Genomic DNA, 21,380 nt, shown 5'->3' with positions numbered 1-21,380 from the left:
CAAAAGATGAACATGAAATGGAAACAAAACAAAAATGAAGCAAACAAAAGTGAAAGATGAACATGAAATGGAAACAAAACAAAACAAAAACAAAGCGAACAAAAGCAAAAGATGAACATGAAATGGGAACAAAACAAAAATGAAGCAAACAAAAGTGAAAGATGAACATGAAATGGAAACAAAACAAAACAAAAACAAAGTGAACAAAAGCAAAAGATGAACATGAAATGGAAACAAAACAAAACAAAAATGAAGCGAACAAAAGCAAAAGATGAACATAAAATGGGAACAAAACAAAAATGAAGCAAACAAAAGTGAAAGATGAACATGAAATGGAAACAAAACAAAACAAATACAAAGCGAACAAAAGCAAAAGATGAACATGAAATGGAAACAAAACAAAAATGAAGCAAACAAAAGTGAAAGATGAACATGAAATGGAAACAAAACAAAACAAAAACAAAGCGAACAAAAGCAAAAGATGAACATGAAATGGAAACAAAACAAAAATGAAGCAAACAAAAGCAAAAGATGAACATGAAATGGAAACAAAACAAAAACGAAGTGAACAAAAGCAAAAGATGAACATAAAATGGAAAAAACCAAAACAAAAACGAAGCGAACAAAAGCAAAAGATGAACAAGAAATGGAAAAAAAACAAAACAAAAATGAAGCAAACAAAAGTGAAAGATGAACACGAATTGGAAACAAAACAAAATGAAAACGAAGCGAACAAAAGCAAAAGATGAACATGAAATGGAAAAAAAACAAAACAAAAATGAAGCAAACAAAAGTGAAAGATGAACATGAAATGTTAACAAAACAAAACAAAAATCAAGCAAACAAAAGTGAAAGATGAACATGAAATGGAAACAAAACAAAATGAAAACGAAGCAAACAAAAGCAAAAGATGAACATGAAATGGAAACAAAACAAAACAAAAACAAAGCGAACAAAAGCAAAAGATGAACATAAAATGGAAACAAAACAAAAATGAAGCAAACAAAAGTGAAAGATAAACATGAAATGGAAACAAAACAAAACAAAAACAAAGCGAACAAAAGCAAAAGATGAACATGAAATGGAAACAAAACAAAAATGAAGCAAACAAAAGCAAAAGATGAACATGAAATGGAAACAAAACAAAAACGAAGCGAACAAAAGCAAAAGATGAACATAAAATGGAAAAAAACAAAACAAAAACGAAGCGAACAAAAGCAAAAGATGAACATGAAATGGAAAAAAAACAAAACAAAAATGAAGCAAACAAAAGTGAAAGATGAACATGAATTGGAAACAAAACAAAATGAAAATGAAGCGAACAAAAGCAAAAGATGAACATGAAACGGAAAAAAAACAAAAACGAAGCGAACAAAAGCAAAAGATGAACATGAAAAGTTAACAAAACAAAACAAAAATGAAGCAAACAAAAGCAAAAGATGAACATGAAATGGAAACAAAACAAAAACAAAGCGAATAAAAGCAAAAGATGAACATGAAATGGAAACAAAACAAAAATGAAGCAAACAAAAGTGAAAGATGAACATGAAATGGAAACAAAACAAAACAAAAACAAAGCGAACAAAAGCAAAAGATGAACATGAAATGGAAACAAAACAAAAATGAAACAAACAAAAGCGAAAGATGAACATGAAATGGAAACAAAACAAAAACAAAGTGAACAAAAGCAAAAGATGAACATAAAATGGAAAAAAACAAAACAAAAACGAAGCGAACAAAAGCAAAAGATGAACATGAAATGGAAAAAAACAAAACAAAAATGAAGCAAACAAAAGTGAAAGATGAACATGAATTGGAAACAAAACAAAATGAAAATGAAGCGAACAAAAGCAAAAGATGAACATGAAACGGAAAAAAAACAAAAACGAAGCGAACAAAAGCAAAAGATGAACATGAAAAGTTAACAAAACAAAACAAAAATGAAGCAAACAAAAGCAAAAGATGAACATGAAATGGAAACAAAACAAAAACAAAGCGAATAAAAGCAAAAGATGAACATGAAATGGAAACAAAACAAAAATGAAGCAAACAAAAGTGAAAGATGAACATGAAATGGAAACAAAACAAAACAAAAACAAAGCGAACAAAAGCAAAAGATGAACATGAAATGGAAACAAAACAAAAATGAAACAAACAAAAGCGAAAGATGAACATGAAATGGAAACAAAACAAAAACAAAGTGAACAAAAGCAAAAGATGAACATAAAATGGAAAAAAACAAAACAAAAACGAAGCGAACAAAAGCAAAAGATGAACATGAAATGAAAAAAAAACAAAACAAAAATGAAGCAAACAAAAGTGAAAGATGAACACGAATTGGAAACAAAACAAAATGAAAACGAAGCGAACAAAAGCAAAAGATGAACATGAAATGGAAAAAAAACAAAACAAAAATGAAGCAAACAAAAGTGAAAGATGAACATGAAATGGAAACAAAACAAAATGAAAACGAAGCAAACAAAAGCAAAAGATGAACATGAAATGGAAACAAAACAAAACAAAAACAATGCGAACAAAAGCAAAAGATGAACATAAAATGGAAACAAAACAAAAATGAAGCAAACAAAAGTGAAAAATTAACATGAAATGGAAACAAAACAAAATGAAAACGAAGCAAACAAAAGCAAAAGATGAACATGAAATGGAAACAAAACTAAACAAAAACAAAGCGAACAAAAGCAAAAGATGAACATAAAATGGAAACAAAACAAAAACAAAGCAAACAAAAGTGAAAGATGAACATGAAATGGAAACAAAACTAAACAAAAACAAAGCGAACAAAAGCAAAAGATGAACATAAAATGGAAACAAAACAAAAACAAAGCAAACAAAAGTGAAAGATGAACATGAAATGGAAACAAAACAAAACAAAAACAAAGTGAACAAAAGCAAAAGATGAACATGAAATGGAAACAAAACAAAAATGAAGCAAACAAAAGCAAAAGATGAACATGAAATGGAAACAAAACAAAAACGAAGCGAATAAAAGCAAAAGATGAACATAAAATGGAAAAAAAACAAAACAAAAATGAAGCGAACAAAAGCAAAAGATGAACATGAAATGGAAAAAAAACAAATCAAAAATGAAGCAAACAAAAGTGAAAGATGAACATGAATTGGAAACAAAACAAAATGAAAACGAAGCGAACAAAAGCAAAAGATGAACATGAAATGGAAAAAAAAAACAAAAACGAAGCGAACAAAAGCAAAAGATGAACATGAAATGTTAACAAAACAAAACAAAAATGAAGCAAACAAAAGTGAAAGATGAACATGAAATGGAAACAAAACAAAATGAAAACGAAGCAAACAAAAGTAAAAGATGAACATGAAATGGAAACAAAACAAAACAAAAACAAAGCGAACAAAAGCAAAAGATGAACATGAAATGGAAACAAAACAAAAATGAAGCAAACAAAAGCAAAAGATGAACATAAAATGGAAACAAAACAAAACAAAAATGAAGCAAACAAAAGTGAAAGATGAACATGAAATGGAAACAAAACAAAACAAAAATGAAGCAAACAAAAGTGAAAGATGAACACGAAATGGAAACAAAACAAAATGAAAACAAAGCAAACAAAAGCAAAAGATGAACATGAAATGGAAACAAAACAAAATTAAAACAAAGTGAAAATGAAGCGAACAAAAGAGAAAGATGAAAATAAACTGAAAACAAAAAGTGAAAACAAGAAACGAACAAAGATGAAAAAGAAACTAAACCAACCTAAAAAAAAATTAAACAAATCTAACATAAACAAAAGATGAAATCAATATTGATATAAAACTAAAACCCATGGAAACTAAGTGAACAAAAGCTAAAAATTTAACTAGCAATGTTTTCCACAAACAAGTGAAAATAAAATCTGCCAGTGAAACAATACAAAGCACATTTTATTATATTATTATATTAGAGATAGATTTTCTGAGAACTAGCATTCATATTTTAATACCTAAATTGCTTATGAGGTCAAATATTCCTGTTTTGAGGAAGTATAGAAATTTGTATGGAAAACAGGTAAATATGCTGATTAATAATGGGCTTTTTGCAGTGTTTAAGCTTTAATTGGTGATTTTAGTGAGTCTGCAATGTCTCTCACAGAAATGTCTCCAAAAGCAGAACATCAAATATAAAGGTGAAGCAGTACTTCACTGAAAGCACTCGTGAAATCTTAACCTAAACTCTCCTCAGTGAGTCATGGGCTGTGGAGGGTTTTTGGTTCACCTTGAAGGAGATCTCAGAGGTCATGGTGAAGCCATGAGTAATGACGGGTTCCTCCTCTGCAGTACGACCCTTCCAGCAGTCGAGCTCCACACAGCGACAGCCAGACAACATTGTCTGCCGATACATCTCAACGGAGGAGCTGCCTGCGAGCTGACCGGCTAACACACAGTGACACAAAAACATACCCATCATCATGTAGAAGGTAAGTATGTACTTTAGCAACTTTTGCACAGGAATGAGGGCCATTTTTACCACTCAATAATATATGAACAAATTTGGTTGAGATTGGGGTTGTGTTACCTGTGAGGTAGGTGTTGTGCGAGGAGTTGATGAAGTAATGAGACAAGGGGAATGTCATGTCTTCACTCTGGTCCAGTTTCTCTGGAGGAATCACACTGTTTTCTTCACTTATCAGATACCTTGCAAAACCCTCCACAGAGATCTGCCCTGTTGTACAAATGACACAATACATTCTTTCTTCTGCATTCTGTCCCGATTCATATTCTACTCATATTTTCACATTTAATATATTATAATAAAAAACTGTACAAATGTTAAAAACATTGTGAATGCAATTTCACACTGGAATGAAGTGAAGAGTCGACATTTATACATTTATTTCCATGAAAGAGATCCATTAAAACGAGTTTCTTTTACCTCAGAACAGAAAACTGTCACTCTGTTTCTCCATTTTGCACCTAAAGTAACAACTTGTCTCATTGAGTAAATTAGCACTGCAATTGCAAACAGACTTCAAATTAGACTCGCTGCAAGATCAGTGTTCCCTAAACAGCAATCATGGTTGAAGGAAAGACACGCGGGGACAGACGTCCCTTGTGACTAATTCTTACCAGCAGTTTACATTAATTAAAGCTATTCTTTGCAGAGCTCCAAATGTAATTATCCATGGCCCTTTTTGATGGCAGACGGCCATTGCACAGACTCAATGAAATGTTTTAGGGTGAACTCAGTCACAACCGCAGCGGTTTCTGTCACTCCAACGCAAATAACCATCGATTTGCACACCGAAATAACACAAACCACCTTGATGTCCATGACAAGGGAGTCAAATGGGTTTAAAAGACTACAATTACCATGCTCGAGAGAATTCAGCAATTGTCTTGTCGAGTTAAATGGAGAATGAAACAGCAAGAACAGGATAAGATGTAGATTGTATTGTCCCAATCCTGGGACAACATTATAATTCTTTATTTGTTTTTTTGTTGTTGTTGTTGGTTTTTGCAGGCTGGTCTTATGGTTAAAGAGAGGTTTAAAGCACTTATCAGCTGGTAAGGCTAGACCAGCTGAACATCAGGTTGGCCAGGCTGGTAGAGCAGCTAAACCAGATTAAATCAGGTTGACCAGGCTGAAGGAACAGATAAACCATCTTAGACCAGATTGACCAAGCTGGAGGACCAGCTAAACCAGTGTGACCTTGCTGAGACACCAGCTAAACCATCATAAAAGTTCTTGGCTAGGCTGGAAGACCAGCTAAACCAGCATAAACCAGGTTGACCAGACTGAAGAACCATATAAACCATCTTAGACCAGACTGTTGAAGCTGGAGGATCAGCTAAACCAGGTAGTCAGACTGAGAGACCAGATAATACAATCTTAAACCAGTGTGACCAGGCTAAGACAACAGCTAAAGCATCATAAAGGTTCTTGGCTGGGCTGGAGGACGAGTTGAACCAGCTTAAACTAGTTTGATCAGGATGGAGGAACAGATAAACCAGCTTAGACCAGATGTTCCTGTCTGAGAGACCAACAAAACAAGTGTGACCAGGCTGAGAGACCAGATAAACAATCTTAAACCATTGTAACCAGGCTGAGAGACCAGCTAAACCATCATAAACTAGTGTGACCAGGCTGAGAGACCAGCTAAACCATCTTAAACCTGCTTCACTAGGATGGAAGAGCAGCTAAATCAGCTTAAACCAGTGAAGCCAGGCTGGAGGACAAGGTAAACCATATTAAACCAGTATGGTCAGGCTGAGAGACCAACTAAACCAGGTTGACCAGCCTGGAGGACCAGATAAATCAGCTTAGACCAGATTGACCAGGCTGATAGACCAGCTAAACCATATTAAACCAGACTGGGCAGGGTGGAAAGTCCACTAAACCAGAGCAAACCAGTGTGGTTAGGCTGAGAGATCAGCTAAACCATTTTTAGCCAGCTTGGCTAAGCTGGAAGACCAGTTAAAACCAGAAAACCTCCTTAGGCTGGTTTAAGATGTTTTTCAGGTTTGTTTCAGTCACAACAACCTGAATCAAGTTTCCAACATAAATGTAAGGTTTTTATAGACAATGACTGAGAGACCAGATAAAACAATCTTAAACCAGTGTGACCAGGCTAAGACAACAGCTAAACCATCTTAAACTTGCTTGGCCAGGCTGGAAAATGAGCTAAACCAGCATATACCACATTGACCAGAGTGGAGGACCAGCTAAACCAGCATTGTCAGGCTGTGAGACCAGCAAAACCATCTTAAACCAGTGTGACCAGGCTGAGAGGCCAGCTAAACCATCTTAAACCATTGTAACCAGGCTGAGAGACCAGCTAAATCAGCTTAGACCAGCTGAGCCATCTTAAAAATACATTTTTGAGATGCTGGTTTAAGATGGTCACACTGAGACCAGCTAAACCATCTTAAACTTGCATGGCCAGGCTGGAAAATGAGCTAAACCAGCATATACCACATTGACCAGAGTGGAGGACCAGTTAAACCAGCTTAGACCAGTATGTTCAGGCAGAGAGACAAGCTAAACCAGCATTGTCAGGCTGAGAGACCAGCAAAACCATATTAAACCAGACTGGGCAGGGTGGAAAGCCCACTAAACCAGAGCAAACCAGCTTGACCCAGCTGGAGGGCTGGTAAAACCAGCTCAAACCAGTGTGGTTAGGCTGAGAGATCAGCTAAACCATTTTTAGCCTGCTTGGCTAGGCTGGAAGACCAGTTAAAACCAGCAAACCTCCTTAGGCTGGTTTAAGATGTTTTTCAGGTTTGTTTCAGACATAACAACATGAATCAAGTTTCCAACATAAATGTAAGGTTTTTATAGACACTTCGGAAAATTTGAACTTGTAAACAATGTAATCCTGCCAACGCAGTCCTCCATCACATTTGCATCCCAATCGTTTTTTCCAAGCTACGATCAATACTATGCAAATATTGGCGTCTCATGCGGGCGTTTGTCCCCTGCCTGTCTCTGAGATTGGACTGAGACAATAGAGTTAGTAATACGTATGACATGAAGGTGCCAAGCGAGATGCACAAGCTAAATAGCCCAATGATCATCCTCATCTATCCCCATCACAGGACCCTCTGGACTCAATGTGTCTCATCAGTCACCTGTCACAAGCTAGCGGCTTTCCGCACATTGTCATCCAGTGACCTGATCTCCGGTTTGCCCGTGGAGCCTTGTGCTCTGAGAGATAAAAATAAACAGGCTCGACTGCAGTGTTGGAAGGCACGGACTGCAGCGTGGGAGTTACTGTTGCTATGGTAATGAAACTAAGAGAAAGGTGGGACATTTTTCCATAGAATTACAATAAAATAGAATACCAATGAAATCCAAAAGGCATTCACGGACTGGCCAGTATAGCTTAAAAAAATCACTTGAGTCGTGAGGAAAGGCAGGACGGCAAAATGTATCTAATAACACGCTCTTTTAGAAACTCAATGGCCAAATAATGGTGCATTAAAATCACTGTGATATGCACAATGTTGTGTAGTTGTTTTGTGTATAGCCAGCAAAATCATCATGAAAATATGTTGAATATTCTTTACATCCCCCAGCCAGAAGCTATAGAGAACATTCCACTATAGGAACCCATCAATGTGGAAAACAGCTATAACCTGGCTGTCAATCAACAAAATTGGATTTTATGTTTCATATCAGTAACTTGACCAACAGCATTCGATTACAAAGTCCCGACATCTCGCTCTTCTATAAATGTGACAGCTCATGGGAGCGCATTGCAAAAATCCCCCTACGCAATTAACCGTGATAAACATTTATATTTATGTTTATAGACGCTTTTATACAAAGTGACTTACAGTGCCCTTATTACAGGGACAATCCCCCCGTAGCAACCTGGAGTTAAGTGTCTTGCTCAAGGATACAATGGTGGTGGCTGTGGGGATCAAATCAGCAACCTCCTGATTACCAGTTATGTGCTTTAGCCCACTAGGAATACTCAAAGTAAATAATGACAGAATATACATGTTTAACAAACATATTTGAAGACTTCGTTTCTAAACAGACCTTTCTGGGTCATTCCTGGGTTGGGCTCAAATTTATCCATGAGCAGTTGTGTTTGCTCAGGCTTCACTGGAGGGTACAAGATCTCATTGAGTCGAGGGTCTCGCTGTCTGTTGTTTATGAAGTCGGTCATTTGATCCATGGTGAGATAGTTTCTGCTCTTCGCACCACTGGATACAGAAAAACAGAGAGAGATAAAGAGAAAATAAGTGAATGATTTCATGTGAATTGTTTGCATAAAAGACCAACTCTCGACTAGATAGGTAAATAGATATGTATAATTTGGGCTTAAGCCTCAGTCATCCGCTTCAACTACAGTACTAAGAGAACAGACAATATGATTGACAGGCAAAAGGGTCAAAAACCGTGGTCAGTGGACACTTGTTTGCTTAGAGCTGTCACAGAGATATTTAAGGACACTTATTTCATGAATATCTTTCGGAGAGTAGGAAGGAACATTGTCTGTTTACCGCTCCATACACAAAATCACTAACAGCACCTTTACTTTAAGTCTATGGGATTTTGCAATCAGTTATAAAAGTAATAGCAACCTGAGTCAGAACAGCTTGGAGGTCTGTGCCAAATTCAGTAAATGTAGCTTGAAATTAAATGATTATGAGAATTTACCAGAGTTACAGGCTTGCAGTTTGAATTGAACATGATAAAAAAAAATTTGGGGAGCCCAGTTCCCAATGGTGGCGTAGTGACTCACCTCAATCCGGGACGGTCTGAGACCGTCAATCTGTGCATTTTATCACGTGGCTTGTTGAGCATGTTACTGCGGAGACATAGCGCATGTGGAGGCTTCATGCTATTCTTCACGGCATCCACGCACAACTAGTAAAGTCCAATTTAATGAACAATTTATGAATCATATGAAATGGTTATTTGATTAAACCATTCAAAATGACTCTTATGAACCAGTTCTTTGAATTAACCATTCCAAATGATTCGTATGAACCGGATCTTTGAGTGGACCATTCCAAATGACTCATATGAAACGGTTATTTGGTTAAACTATTCCAAATGACTCTTATGAACCAGTTCTTTGAATTAACCATTCCAAATGATTCGTATGAACCGGATCTTTGAGTGGACCATTCCAAATGACTCATATGAAACGGTTATTTGGTTAAACTTTTCCAAATGACTCGTATGAACCAGTTCTTTGAATTAACCGTTCCAAATGATTCATATGAACCGGATCTTTGAATGGACCATTCAAAATGACTCATATGAAACGGTTATTTGGTTAAAATATTCCAAATGACTCGTATGAACCAGTTCTTTGAATTAACCGTTCCAAATGATTCGTATGAACCGGATCTTTGAATGGACCATTCAAAATGACTCAAATGAAATGGTTATTTGGTTAAACTATTCCAAATGACTCGTATGAACCAGTTCTTTGAATTAACCATTCCAAATGATTCGTATGAACTGAATCTTTGAATGGACCATTCAAAATGACTCATATGAAATGGTTATTTGATTAAACCATTCCAAATGACTCTTATGAACAAGTTCTTTGAATTAACCATTCCAAATGATTCGTATGAACCGGATCTTTGAATGGACCACTCCAAATGACTCATATGAAATGGTTATTTGGTTAAACTATTCCAAATGACTCTTATGAACCAGTTCTTTGAAATAACCATTCCAAATGACTCGTATGAACTGGTTCTTAGAATGAATCATTTAAAATGATTCGTATGAACCGGATCTTTGAATGGACCATTCCAAATGACTCATATGAAATGGTTATTTGGTTAAACTATTCCAAATGACTCTTATGAACCAGTTCTTTGAATTAACCACTCCAAATGACTCGTATGAACCGGTTCTTAGAATTAATCATTTAAAATGAGTTGTATGAACCGGATCTATGAATGGACCATTCAAAATGACTCTTATGAACCGGTTCATCGAATGAATCATTACAAATGATTCTTATGAACTGGATCTTTGTATGAGCATTCCAAATGACTTATATGAAATGGTTCTTCAAGTGGTGGTGGCGTAGTGGGCTAAAGCACTAAACTGTTAAGCAGAAGGTTGTCGGTTCGATTCCGACAGCCACCACCATTGTGTCCTTGAGCAAGGCACTTAACTCCAGGTTGCTCCGGGGGGATTGTCCCTGTAACAAGGGCTCTATGTCGCTTTGGATAAAAACATCTGCCAAATTCATAAATTTAAATGTAAAATGTACATTTCAATTCTTTGAATGAACCATTCCAAATGTCTCTTATGATTCAGTTCTTTGAATTATCCATTCTAAATGACTCTTATGAACAGATTCCTTAAAATTAATAAATCCAAACGACTAACCACCTCACAAGTTATCCATTTGAATCAGTCTAATGAATCCTTCACTAAATGAACCTACTGAATCCATCAGGGCAGCATTTCCCAAAAGCATCGCAAGCTTACACTGATCGTAGAAACCATTGGCGCCAATGGTTTCAACGATCTACTTAGGCTTACGATGGTTTTTGGACATGCTGCCCTGAGCAGTTTCTGAGTTCACATATGACTCTCTAACAGAATCACTTGAACAAGCACATTATTGTCAGTCGTATCCAACTCAACTTGTGAAATGTACTCAATTCACTTGTTATTCATATGACAACATATATTTAAAAATACACTTTTGATATTAGTATGCCATATATAAGTTGTAGCTAGTTAGGACAATATATATATCTATCATTAGGACACCTGAAACATGATAAACACTTACAGATCAGCAAAGATTTGGTTGATCTCCGATCGTGGGCAGAGGTTATTGATGAATGACTTGTAAACTTCATGAGTTAAATCCTCCAACGGGATGGAGTCATTCTGTATGGACGAAGGAGAACACACAATCAAACACTGCAATTTCAATTCATAATGTTATCTTACAAAGTGCTTAAAGTTCAGACGGGTTTTAATAATGACTCTTCAGTCTAACACCAGTGTTATGTGTGCGCTCACAAATCCGTCAAATGTTTGAATGAATTGATCACATCCATCAATCAAAACATATCTTAAGATGAAACCAAAAATAGAGTAAACATGCTTTTAATAATGCGCAGTCTCATATTAATAACAGCTAAAAGATCCGAGCTTGCTTTAAATGAATTAGATCATTCCAACCAAGTCTACAAACGTCCAGTTAATCTGACACCCAATCAATTGGGCTGTTGCGACAAACCCAATAATGGACGAAGCTGTCGCAGAGCAAACATTACTCCACGTCAACCGCACGCCGTTAGACATCCGTCTCTCGTAGCAAACATTCAAAATAATCAAGCAAAGCTTTCAGTCTGGAAGGCCGTGCCAAAGCCGGCGGCTGATTAATGCTCTGTTGGTCAAAATATAAAATCAAAAAAACACATGCGAGTGAGTCAGACGCGGAGACCAGCGCAAATAACACAATGATTCGTTCTCATTAGCTGCACACTATTCTCTGTGTAGTCCCCTGAGGCCTTTTAACATTATGGATTCTCAAAATCTCCCTGTGGCAACCACTCGACCTTTAGATTTGCCTTAAAACAAAAAGGCAAACAAATGGACTTCTCTTCTTACTGTTTTACAATGCACACATAAGTGAAGCAGCATTACTGTAACAGCATGCATGCTATGTGCTTCTGCTGTTCAACAGAGTCGTGACTTTATACAAGGGAAAAAACAAGTGATTTCTGGGTTATCACATTACAGTGTGTCCTTTAATAACATTCAGAAATGATACAAATTGTATGCATTGGACTTTGAGAAGTTGACTGTCGAGAAATCGAATTTACTTGAGGAATTGGACCATATTTCATTTTTAATCGCATCGTGCTTTTCACAATACACATCATTTCAAAGCAGCTTTACAGGTCAATGATGTGAAGATCATTTAATTTGTCCAGACCTATTAAAGGTGCAGTGAGTAATTGTTGTCTTTGTGTCATCTTGGACTCACACTGACACCTAGTGGCTTGGATGCAGCATCATTTAAAATCACTAGTTTTCAGTTTCAGATGCCATTGTAGAGATTCACTTTCACAGTCAGTTATGATGACTTTAATTAACGAGTGAAAGTGTCCAATAACAGGACGGTTAATGAGATTAAGCCAGTAGTGTTCGGCTGGTCATGTGATGCTAACATGGCCGCCCCCATGTGCGGACCCTCTCTGTGTAGAATAAAACAGCTTTTATAAGGTTACCGATATGACTGGACTCTTCATTGTACTGTGAGTGCTCGTTATTTCCAACATTACAAAATTACAATGACTGTTTTTAGGAGTTCAACATTTTTAATGAGGAAAGAATTACCGTGTGCACCTTTTAAGTTATTAAAAAACACATTTTTACTATGATGACATTTTTTTTGAGAGTTGAAAGTCATTATGGTCATTTTCTGTGGGTTAAGTAAACAATGTCTAATGGTGCGTTCACATACAACGCGAATAAAATGTTCGCCTCGCATTGCTCGCGCGAGTTTGACCACTGGAGGTGTTCACATTCAACACGAAGCTCGCGCGAGACAGGAGGAGGGGCTTCTACGACAACTTATCTTTCTGCCATCAACCAGTTCGATATCACAACAATTGCTGCTCTGTATCTGTTGTGGAAGTCCCAGATACGTCGGAAAACCAAACGCCGTCGTGTTTGGGTGCATGATATTATTCAATTATCCAGATTTCTTCTGCTACTACGTCAGTACGTCAGTGACATCCGGACAACCTCAATGCTGATAGGCTTTCGCGACATGCGGATATTTTGCTCACAAATTATTACCTTTTTTGATTGTAAAGACAGAAAGCTAATTAATATTGTTAATACCTTTATTTTACTAGGTAAGTTTCATATTCATAAAGCAAAATTTTCTAATTCTAAACCTTGTTTTAAATTATTTCAAATTGAAATTGAATTTTATTTTGAGTCTCTTAAATTGGTTAAAAATAAGAAAGCTATGCTAATATCTGATTTATACTCTAAATTTTTTGTTTAAAAGAATGTAAGGCAATACTAACTATACTATCAATTGAAGTTTGTTATTTTATGTATTTATTTATTTAAAAAAAAAACATTTATTCTATTGTTATTATTCATGTTATATTTCTTGTATCTTCTGTTTGTTATTGGTTTATTTGTGATATGACAATTGTCTGATTTTATTTTTTATTTTTTTTGAATTTTCAATAAAAAAATAAATATTTTTTTTTTAAAAAAAACAAACAAACAAAAAAAAAAAAATTCAACTCTTTGTTTTGATTTTGCGTTTTTGCTTCGCGCCATTTATATCATGCGCACCACCGGCCGTGACTTTGCGTCTATTCGCTTCTTTGCATTGACTATATAATCGTTCCGCGTAAAACACTCGATTTGCATTGTATGTGAACGCATCATAAGTGGTGTGACTGTCTGGAGAACAAAAACAGAAGTAAAAAATAAATAAATAAATAATTTGTTGACATTAGAATTGTTTCAGAAAATAACAGTGAAACAATTTTGTTTTAAAATATGATTAATATTGTCAACCGAATCAAAGTCAGGTGGTATAACCAACATGCAGGTAAAACAGAATAAAATAAAGAGGACCCCTTCAGACCCTCGTGTCTGTCTGTGTGTGAAGTTTAAAAAAATATCTGATATTTAAAAAAATATATATATATATATTTTTTATTTGCTCAGGTCAAATGAAGTAACCCACAGAAAATGTCTTGATATTTGTGACTCAAATTTATTTACAAATATTGTAAAAAATATATATATTAGAAAAATGTGTTTAAAACTTTTTTATATGTATATATAAAATGCTATAAATGTTTTATAAACTACATTTTTTTTAAAGATTTCTCATTTTTATCATCTCAGACAAAGGCTGAGCTTTATAGAAAATCATGCCTTAATATCTATTCCCAATGAGGAATAAAACTCCTTTCTGCCAACTTGTAAGTTTCTGGAATCTAACCCCCCAAAAGTAGCTGTAAACTGCTTAAATCATCTGGATTCGGTCATTTTACTGAATCAAGTCCAAAAGACGTCTAGTTCAAATCATGTGTAATTCGCTCCATTATGTTGTGCTGCTTCACTAAAGCCTGTATTGCACAGCACAGCAACAATAGGGTCAGTAGGTAAAGTTTTCTATAGGTCGGAAATAAAAGATGCCATTTGTCCAGAACATAGAATGGCATTGCGCTTTGATTCAACTGGACATTTTTTGCGGTGATGGCAATGCATGTACTTCCTGTAGAAACATGCCATCTTCCTGTCTTCCAGCGGGGATCTGGAGTGATTATCTGCACATATGCTCACCCGGCCGGACGGAAGATTACAGCTCTCCAGCGCTGTCTCCACACGCTTACGGTCAGCCGAAAACATACGGAATATGCTTCACAAAAGAGAGGAACATTAAACAGGGAGGATTCAAATCTAACAAGAGACTCACTTTGTGATATATAACGAGAGTTAGAGGTCAATACGGTCAGTGTCTTACTTTTTCACAGGGATTCGCCCCTCTTGATTGGGCTGCAGCTTGAGTCTTGTGTAACTGGTGACAAACAAAACAATTTTATGGAAAGATACATGGGCGAATCTCGCAAAAACAGGTCTGGGAAATATTTTATCCCAAAATCAAAGGGGGGAACAACAAGATTTGTTGCATTGTGACATTTAATAAATTTAGCACATTTCTCCCAAATGCACATTACTGTGAAATATCTAGATGGTATAGATCTTTTTTTGTAATTTAGTTATTCTCAAAAGTTACTCCCATTAGACTCTCAGTGCTGTAATTCAAATGCTCTCATCATTTACTCACCCTCATGCCATTCCAGATGTGTGTGACTTTCTTTATTTTGTATGAACACAAATTAATATTTTTAGCAGAATATTTCAGCTCTGAAGGTCCATACAATTCAAGTCCACAGAGTCCAAACTTTGAAACTCAAAAAAGCACATAAAGGCAGCATAAAAGTAATCAAAACTCCAGTAGTTTAATCCATGTCTTCAGAAGTGATATGACAGGTGTGGGTGAGAAACAGATCAATATTTAAGTCTTTTTTACTATACATTTTCCTCCCTGCCAGTAGGTGGCAATATGCATGAATAATTTGAATCTCCAAAAACAACAGAAGATTAACAACAACAGAAGAAGGGGAAATTTATAACAAAAAAAGGACTTTGATCTGTTTCTCTCCCACACCTATCATATCACTTCTGAAGACATGGATTAAACCACTGGAGTAGTATGGATTACTTTTATGCTGCCTTTATGTGATTTTGTTTTAGCTTCAAATTTCTGGTCACCATGCATTTGCATTGTATGAACCTACAGAGCTGAAATATTTGTTGTGTTTTTCAGAGATTTAACATTTTTAGGTGAACTATCCCCTTAACAAATAGAACATTATGCAGAGTGTTTTTTAATCAGAATAAATTAAAGACAGAACAACAAATACCTCTATGCATTAATATTTATAATTTAAATGAAATATAACTATTTTTTACATTAAAATAATGTGAATAAGATTTTTTTGTGCATTAAGGTCATGACATATATATATCATTACCCTAATGCAAAATAAATAAATTATATAAATATATCATTACCCTAATGCAAAATAAATAAATTATATATATAAATATATCATTACCCTAATGCAAAATAAATAAATTATATAAATATATCATTACCCTAATGCAAAATAAATAAATTATATAAATATATCATTACCCTAATGCAAAATAAATAAATTATATAAATGTATCATTACCCTAATGCAAAATAAATAAATTATATATATATATATATATATATATCATTACCCTAAGGCAAAATAAATAAATTATATAAATGTATCATTACCCTAATGCAAAATACATAAATTATATATATATATATATATATATCATTACCCTAATGCAAAATAAATAAATTATATAAATGTATCATTACCCTAATGCAAAATAAATAAATTATATATATATATATATATATATATATATATATATATATTATTACCCTAATGCAAAATAAATAAATAATATAAATGTATCATTACTCTAATGCAAAATAAATAAATTATATAAATATATCATTACCCTAATGCAAAATACATAAATAAATATTATATATATATATATATATATATATATATATATATATATATATATATATATATATATATATATATATATATACCCTTTTTAATAAAAAAAACAACTATTATTGTGATATGTTTTTTATGCCCCAGACACTATATTCACATTAAACAAATGCACTTTTTTGGGGGGTCTCAGGAAGATACATAATTTTATTTTGGGGTGAATTATGACCCAAACATGTTCTTTACATACAAACATTTTTTAAACACCAAGAATGGTAATTCAGCAAGAAGAAATAAACAAGACAATCTTCCCCTGAAAGAACTGTCTTGAAATGAGTAACTCATTATTTCATCATTACTGGTGTAAACGGCTTCATTGTCTGAGCTTACGCGATACAATTCATAGTCAGGTACTCACACTTTCTCCAGACACGATTCTCTGCCCATGTTTTGAGCGAGTAGGTTGGACGCCAGACTAAACAGCTCTTCTGCCCACTCCTTTATGGATGACAAATCATAAACGAAAAATACATTTTTATTAAAGCAAACCAGGTCAAGTACCCTGACTGAAATTTATACTGTATAAATACCTCAATGAGGTACATTGAGACACACTCTAAAATATAAGATCATTTTTACGCAATAAAATGTTTAGAGGAAGTGTACATTATTAATGCTAATTGAGATACCTTGGCGACATCCTCCTGGAAGGCCATGAAGTTTATGTACTGGATGTTGACCATGTCGGGTCCAGTCACCACCGTCAATGTCCAGTTCTCAATCCGCCCCACAAGATTCCCCACATCCAGCAGTTCTCGGAGCTTCGCTTCCTGAGGGAATAAAATAATTCAGCCTCAGTGACGTAAAACATCTCCAAATAAGCCACTAAGCCTCTTTACGGATGCTTAGCGGTTGTTGTGATTTCAACCACAACCATTTGCAACAAGCTCTTCTTTCTGCTCGTTAAAACTCCTGAGATGCTGAGCACCTGATGCTGATGAAAAACATTTCCCAGATGCTTTACACACTTTAGTTCAGTGAGAAGAAGATCAGGCTGATACTTGCTCCCATCAAAGGTCTCTTCCTCATCCAACATAAATGTCTCTGGGAGGTTTTTATATCGATCAGGTTGATTATTTGGTCAATCAGCATCGATAACCCGATTAAAAGTAGTTATTCCAAAATCTACTAACAGCTTTGTCTATGCTGTCCATCAAACTCGCAACAGTAACTATGACTTATAAGGACATATTCTCAGAAAAGCTGCTTTGGAAAAATACAGTGTTAAGAAAAAGTATGTGAACCCTTTGTGCTTCCTGCATTTTTGGTCATAAAATGTGATCTCATCTTCATCAAAGTCAAAAGCATAGACAAACACAATGTGCTTAAGATAACAACACAAACATTTATAATCTTTCATGTCTTTATTGAACACATCCCATCCCAACATTCACAGTGCTGAGGAAAAAGTAAGTGAACCCTTGGATTTGATAACCTCAATCAAGCCTTTCCGGTAGATGCGGATTAACCTGCACAACGTTCAGAAGGAATATTGGATCATTCTTCCTTACAGAACTGCTTCAGTTCAGACATATTCTTAGGATGTCTGGTGTCTCTCTTGAGGTCATTCCACAGCGTCTCTATTGGGTTAAGGTCTGGACTCTGTCTGGGACACTCCAAATGCTGGAATTTCTTTTTTTGAAGCTATTCTGTTGCGGATTTACTTCGATGTTTAGGGTCATTGCCCTGCTGCATCACCCAACTTCTACTGAGCTTCAGCTGGCACACTGCCACCCTGATATTATCCTGTAGGATATCTTGATACCGGAATTAATTAATTCCCTCGATGATGGCAAGCGGTCCAGGCCCTGAAGCAGCAAACCAGCCCAAGTAATGATGCACCCTCCACCATAGTTCACCGTTGGGATGATGTTTTCATGTTGGTATGCTGTGCCTTTTTTACGCCAAACTATTCAACCTTAGTTTCATCAGTCCACAAAACATATTCCCAGTAGTGCTGTGGAGTATCAAGGTGGTCTTTGGCAAACTTCAGGCAGCAATGTGGTGTGTGGTGGTGGTGTAGTGGTCTAAGCACATAACTGGTAATCAGAAGGTTGCTGGTTCAATCCCCACAGCCACCACCATTGTGTCCTTGAGCAAGGCACTTAACTCCAGGTTGCTCCGGGGGGATTGTCCCTGTAATAACGGCTCTGTAAGTCGCTTTGGATAAAAGCGTCTGCCAAATGCATAAATGTAAATGCAATGTTTTTGTTGGAAAACAGCGGCTTCCTTCATCATGTCCTGCCATGAACACCATACCTTTTTAATGTTATCCGTATATTAGACTCATGAACAGAGATGTTAACCAGTCCCAATAATTCCTTCAAAGTCTTTATCTGTCACTCTCAGGCTCCTTTTACCTCATTGAGCATTCTGCGGTGTTCCCTTTGAGTCATCTTGGCTGGACGGCCACTTCTAGTGAGAGTCCCTATAGTACTAAATCATCTCCATTTATAGACAATTAGTCTAACTGTGGACAGATGAACATCAAATCTCTTTGAGATAACTTTGTGACCATTTCCAGTTTTATGCAAAGCAAAAATTCTTGATCATAGGACTTCTGAGATCTATTTTTTTGCAAGGCATGGTCCATGTGAGCAGATGCTTCTTATGAAAAGCAAACTCAAAACGTTTGAGTGCTTTTTGTTAATCAAAGAAGCTCTAACCCGCACCTACAATTTAGTTACATTAACCAGATGCCAGGTTTGCCAACTCATGACTGTAGTTAGCATTTTTGGTCATCTTTAACATATGGGGTTCACTTACTTTTTCACAGCACAGTGAACGTTTAATGGGATATGTTCATTAAAGACAAGAAAGATTATAATTGTGTGCTGTTATATTAAGCACATTGTGTTTGTCTATACTTGTGACTTTGATGAAGATGAGATCACATTGTATGACCAATGAATGCAACAAACCAGCTCATTCCAAAGGGTTCACATACTTTTTCTTGCCCCCTGGAGAAAACAGGTGGTAATCAAAGCTTGAATTGCTCATGGTCCAGGGACGTGATTAATTGAAAAAAAATTTTATGCGGTATTTAGTATATAATTAATCGCACTGAATTAATGTTAAATCGACAGCCCTAATCATAATACATGAACATAAAAAGCTGCTTTTATATTTAGGAAGGGGTCCCTCACAAGGACACCAACAAATTTGGGGTTTCATGGCACTGAAAAGTCTAAAAAGACCCAATTTTATTGATCAATTTGATCATTTTGATCAAACGTGTACTGTAATTGCTGCATTTTGCCTTTACGAGGCAGAACAGATGCACATCTTTGTGGTGGTGGAGTGGTGGACTAAAGCACATAACTGTTAATCAGAAGGTTGCTGGTTTGATCCCCACAGTCACCACCATTGTGTCCTTGAGCAAGGCACTTAACTCCAGGTTGCTCTGGGGGGGATTGTCCCTGTAATAAGGGCACTGTAAGTCACTTTGGATAAAAGCGTCTGCCAAATGCATAAATGTAAATGTAAAATTTAAATACTCTAGCGCTCTAGCGTCAAGCACTAAGAAGTGAAATCGAGCTAAGAATCATGATCGCTGAGGAGACTGCAGATGATTTAAAGTGAAAAAGGAGTTATATTTTGGTCAGTTCTCACCCAAAACCAATTAGATCGCTTCAGAAGACATGGATTAAACCACTGGAGTCTTATGGGTTACTTTTATGCTCCATGTGCGTTTTTTGGTGCTTCAATGTTCAAAATTCTGGTCAACATTCACTTGCATTGTATGGACCTACGGAGCTGAAATATCTCAGTTTGTGTTTTGCTGAAGAAAGAAACTCATACACATCTGAGATGGCTTTAGGGTGAATAAATGATGAGAGAATTATAAGTTTGGGGTGAACTATTTCTTTAAATAGTATTATTGGCTTTTATATCGACCACTAACCTTAATTAGACTTTTTTCCTGTGCTTTTTTCAACGCATTCAGTCCCTGTTAAAGACATGCAATGCTGCCTTAGATTCTGTCCAGAAACTAGACTTTTTGTTTTTTGGAAAGGGTGATGTCTAAAATATGTTGTTCGGGTAGGAGCAGATCTTTTATCTCACGTGTTCTCCTACAAATGTCGCTCCCGGTGCATGCAGCTGTGCAACAGGTGTGTTTGACTCTATCAGCTGCCAGCAGGTAATTACAACCGAACGCAACGTCTCTCCAATCAAGCTCTGATGTGCTGAGTGCTATCTGAGCCCCAGCAGAACCAATGCTTGAACAAATAGAATCAAGTGTAAAAAAAAAACACTGCAAAAATAAGTGCATGGCATGAATATGAGGTTGAGAAACAGTGAGCAACAAAATCTCAAAAGTGCACGAGCATTTAGCAAAAAACAAATATAGAAAGACACCCCATGTTTTATAGATTTTAGCTGTTACTCACAAAAACAATATACCCACAATACACCCAAGATAAATGTGAAAAGCTGATAAGCAGGTGAAATCCATCATTTATATGAAAGGGCTTCAGAAATGCAAAGACTACTTGAAATCAAATGTGGATATTTGTGGCTTTTAGTTTACTTTAGGCTCATCTATTTGCTCGTTTAAAATGAACAGCCTTCTCTTTAAGGAAAATGGACCAAATATATTCATTAAATAATCTTGCACTAAAGGGCATATACCATTTTTCTATCCAATGAATGCTTTATAGAATGAAAATGTCCCTCCACCTTAATAAGAAATACAAATTGTCGGCAGTCTTTCTTCTGCTGAA

The 21,380-nt window shown here is 35.6% G+C and overlaps 1 protein-coding gene across 1 annotated transcript in view; it reads right to left on the bottom strand.

Annotated features, from left to right (window-relative positions):
- LOC127657387 (1-phosphatidylinositol 4,5-bisphosphate phosphodiesterase beta-1-like) overlaps positions 1–21,380 on the bottom strand; it is an 85,521-nt gene that overhangs the window by 29,424 nt on the left and 34,717 nt on the right. Inside the window, 8 exon segments of the mRNA XM_052146146.1 lie at positions 4,247–4,404; positions 4,547–4,693; positions 8,516–8,682; positions 11,256–11,356; positions 14,804–14,879; positions 14,985–15,038; positions 17,015–17,094; positions 17,286–17,426. Of these exon segments, the coding sequence (XP_052002106.1) occupies positions 4,247–4,404; positions 4,547–4,693; positions 8,516–8,682; positions 11,256–11,356; positions 14,804–14,879; positions 14,985–15,038; positions 17,015–17,094; positions 17,286–17,426 (924 nt within the window).

The sequence above is a fragment of the Xyrauchen texanus genome, chromosome 16 (genome assembly GCF_025860055.1).
Source record: "Xyrauchen texanus isolate HMW12.3.18 chromosome 16, RBS_HiC_50CHRs, whole genome shotgun sequence".
In the NCBI taxonomy this organism is placed as follows: domain Eukaryota; kingdom Metazoa; phylum Chordata; class Actinopteri; order Cypriniformes; family Catostomidae; genus Xyrauchen; species Xyrauchen texanus.
The sequence above is the reverse complement of the archived record's forward strand: the minus strand, read 5'-3'. Positions and strand labels throughout refer to the sequence as shown.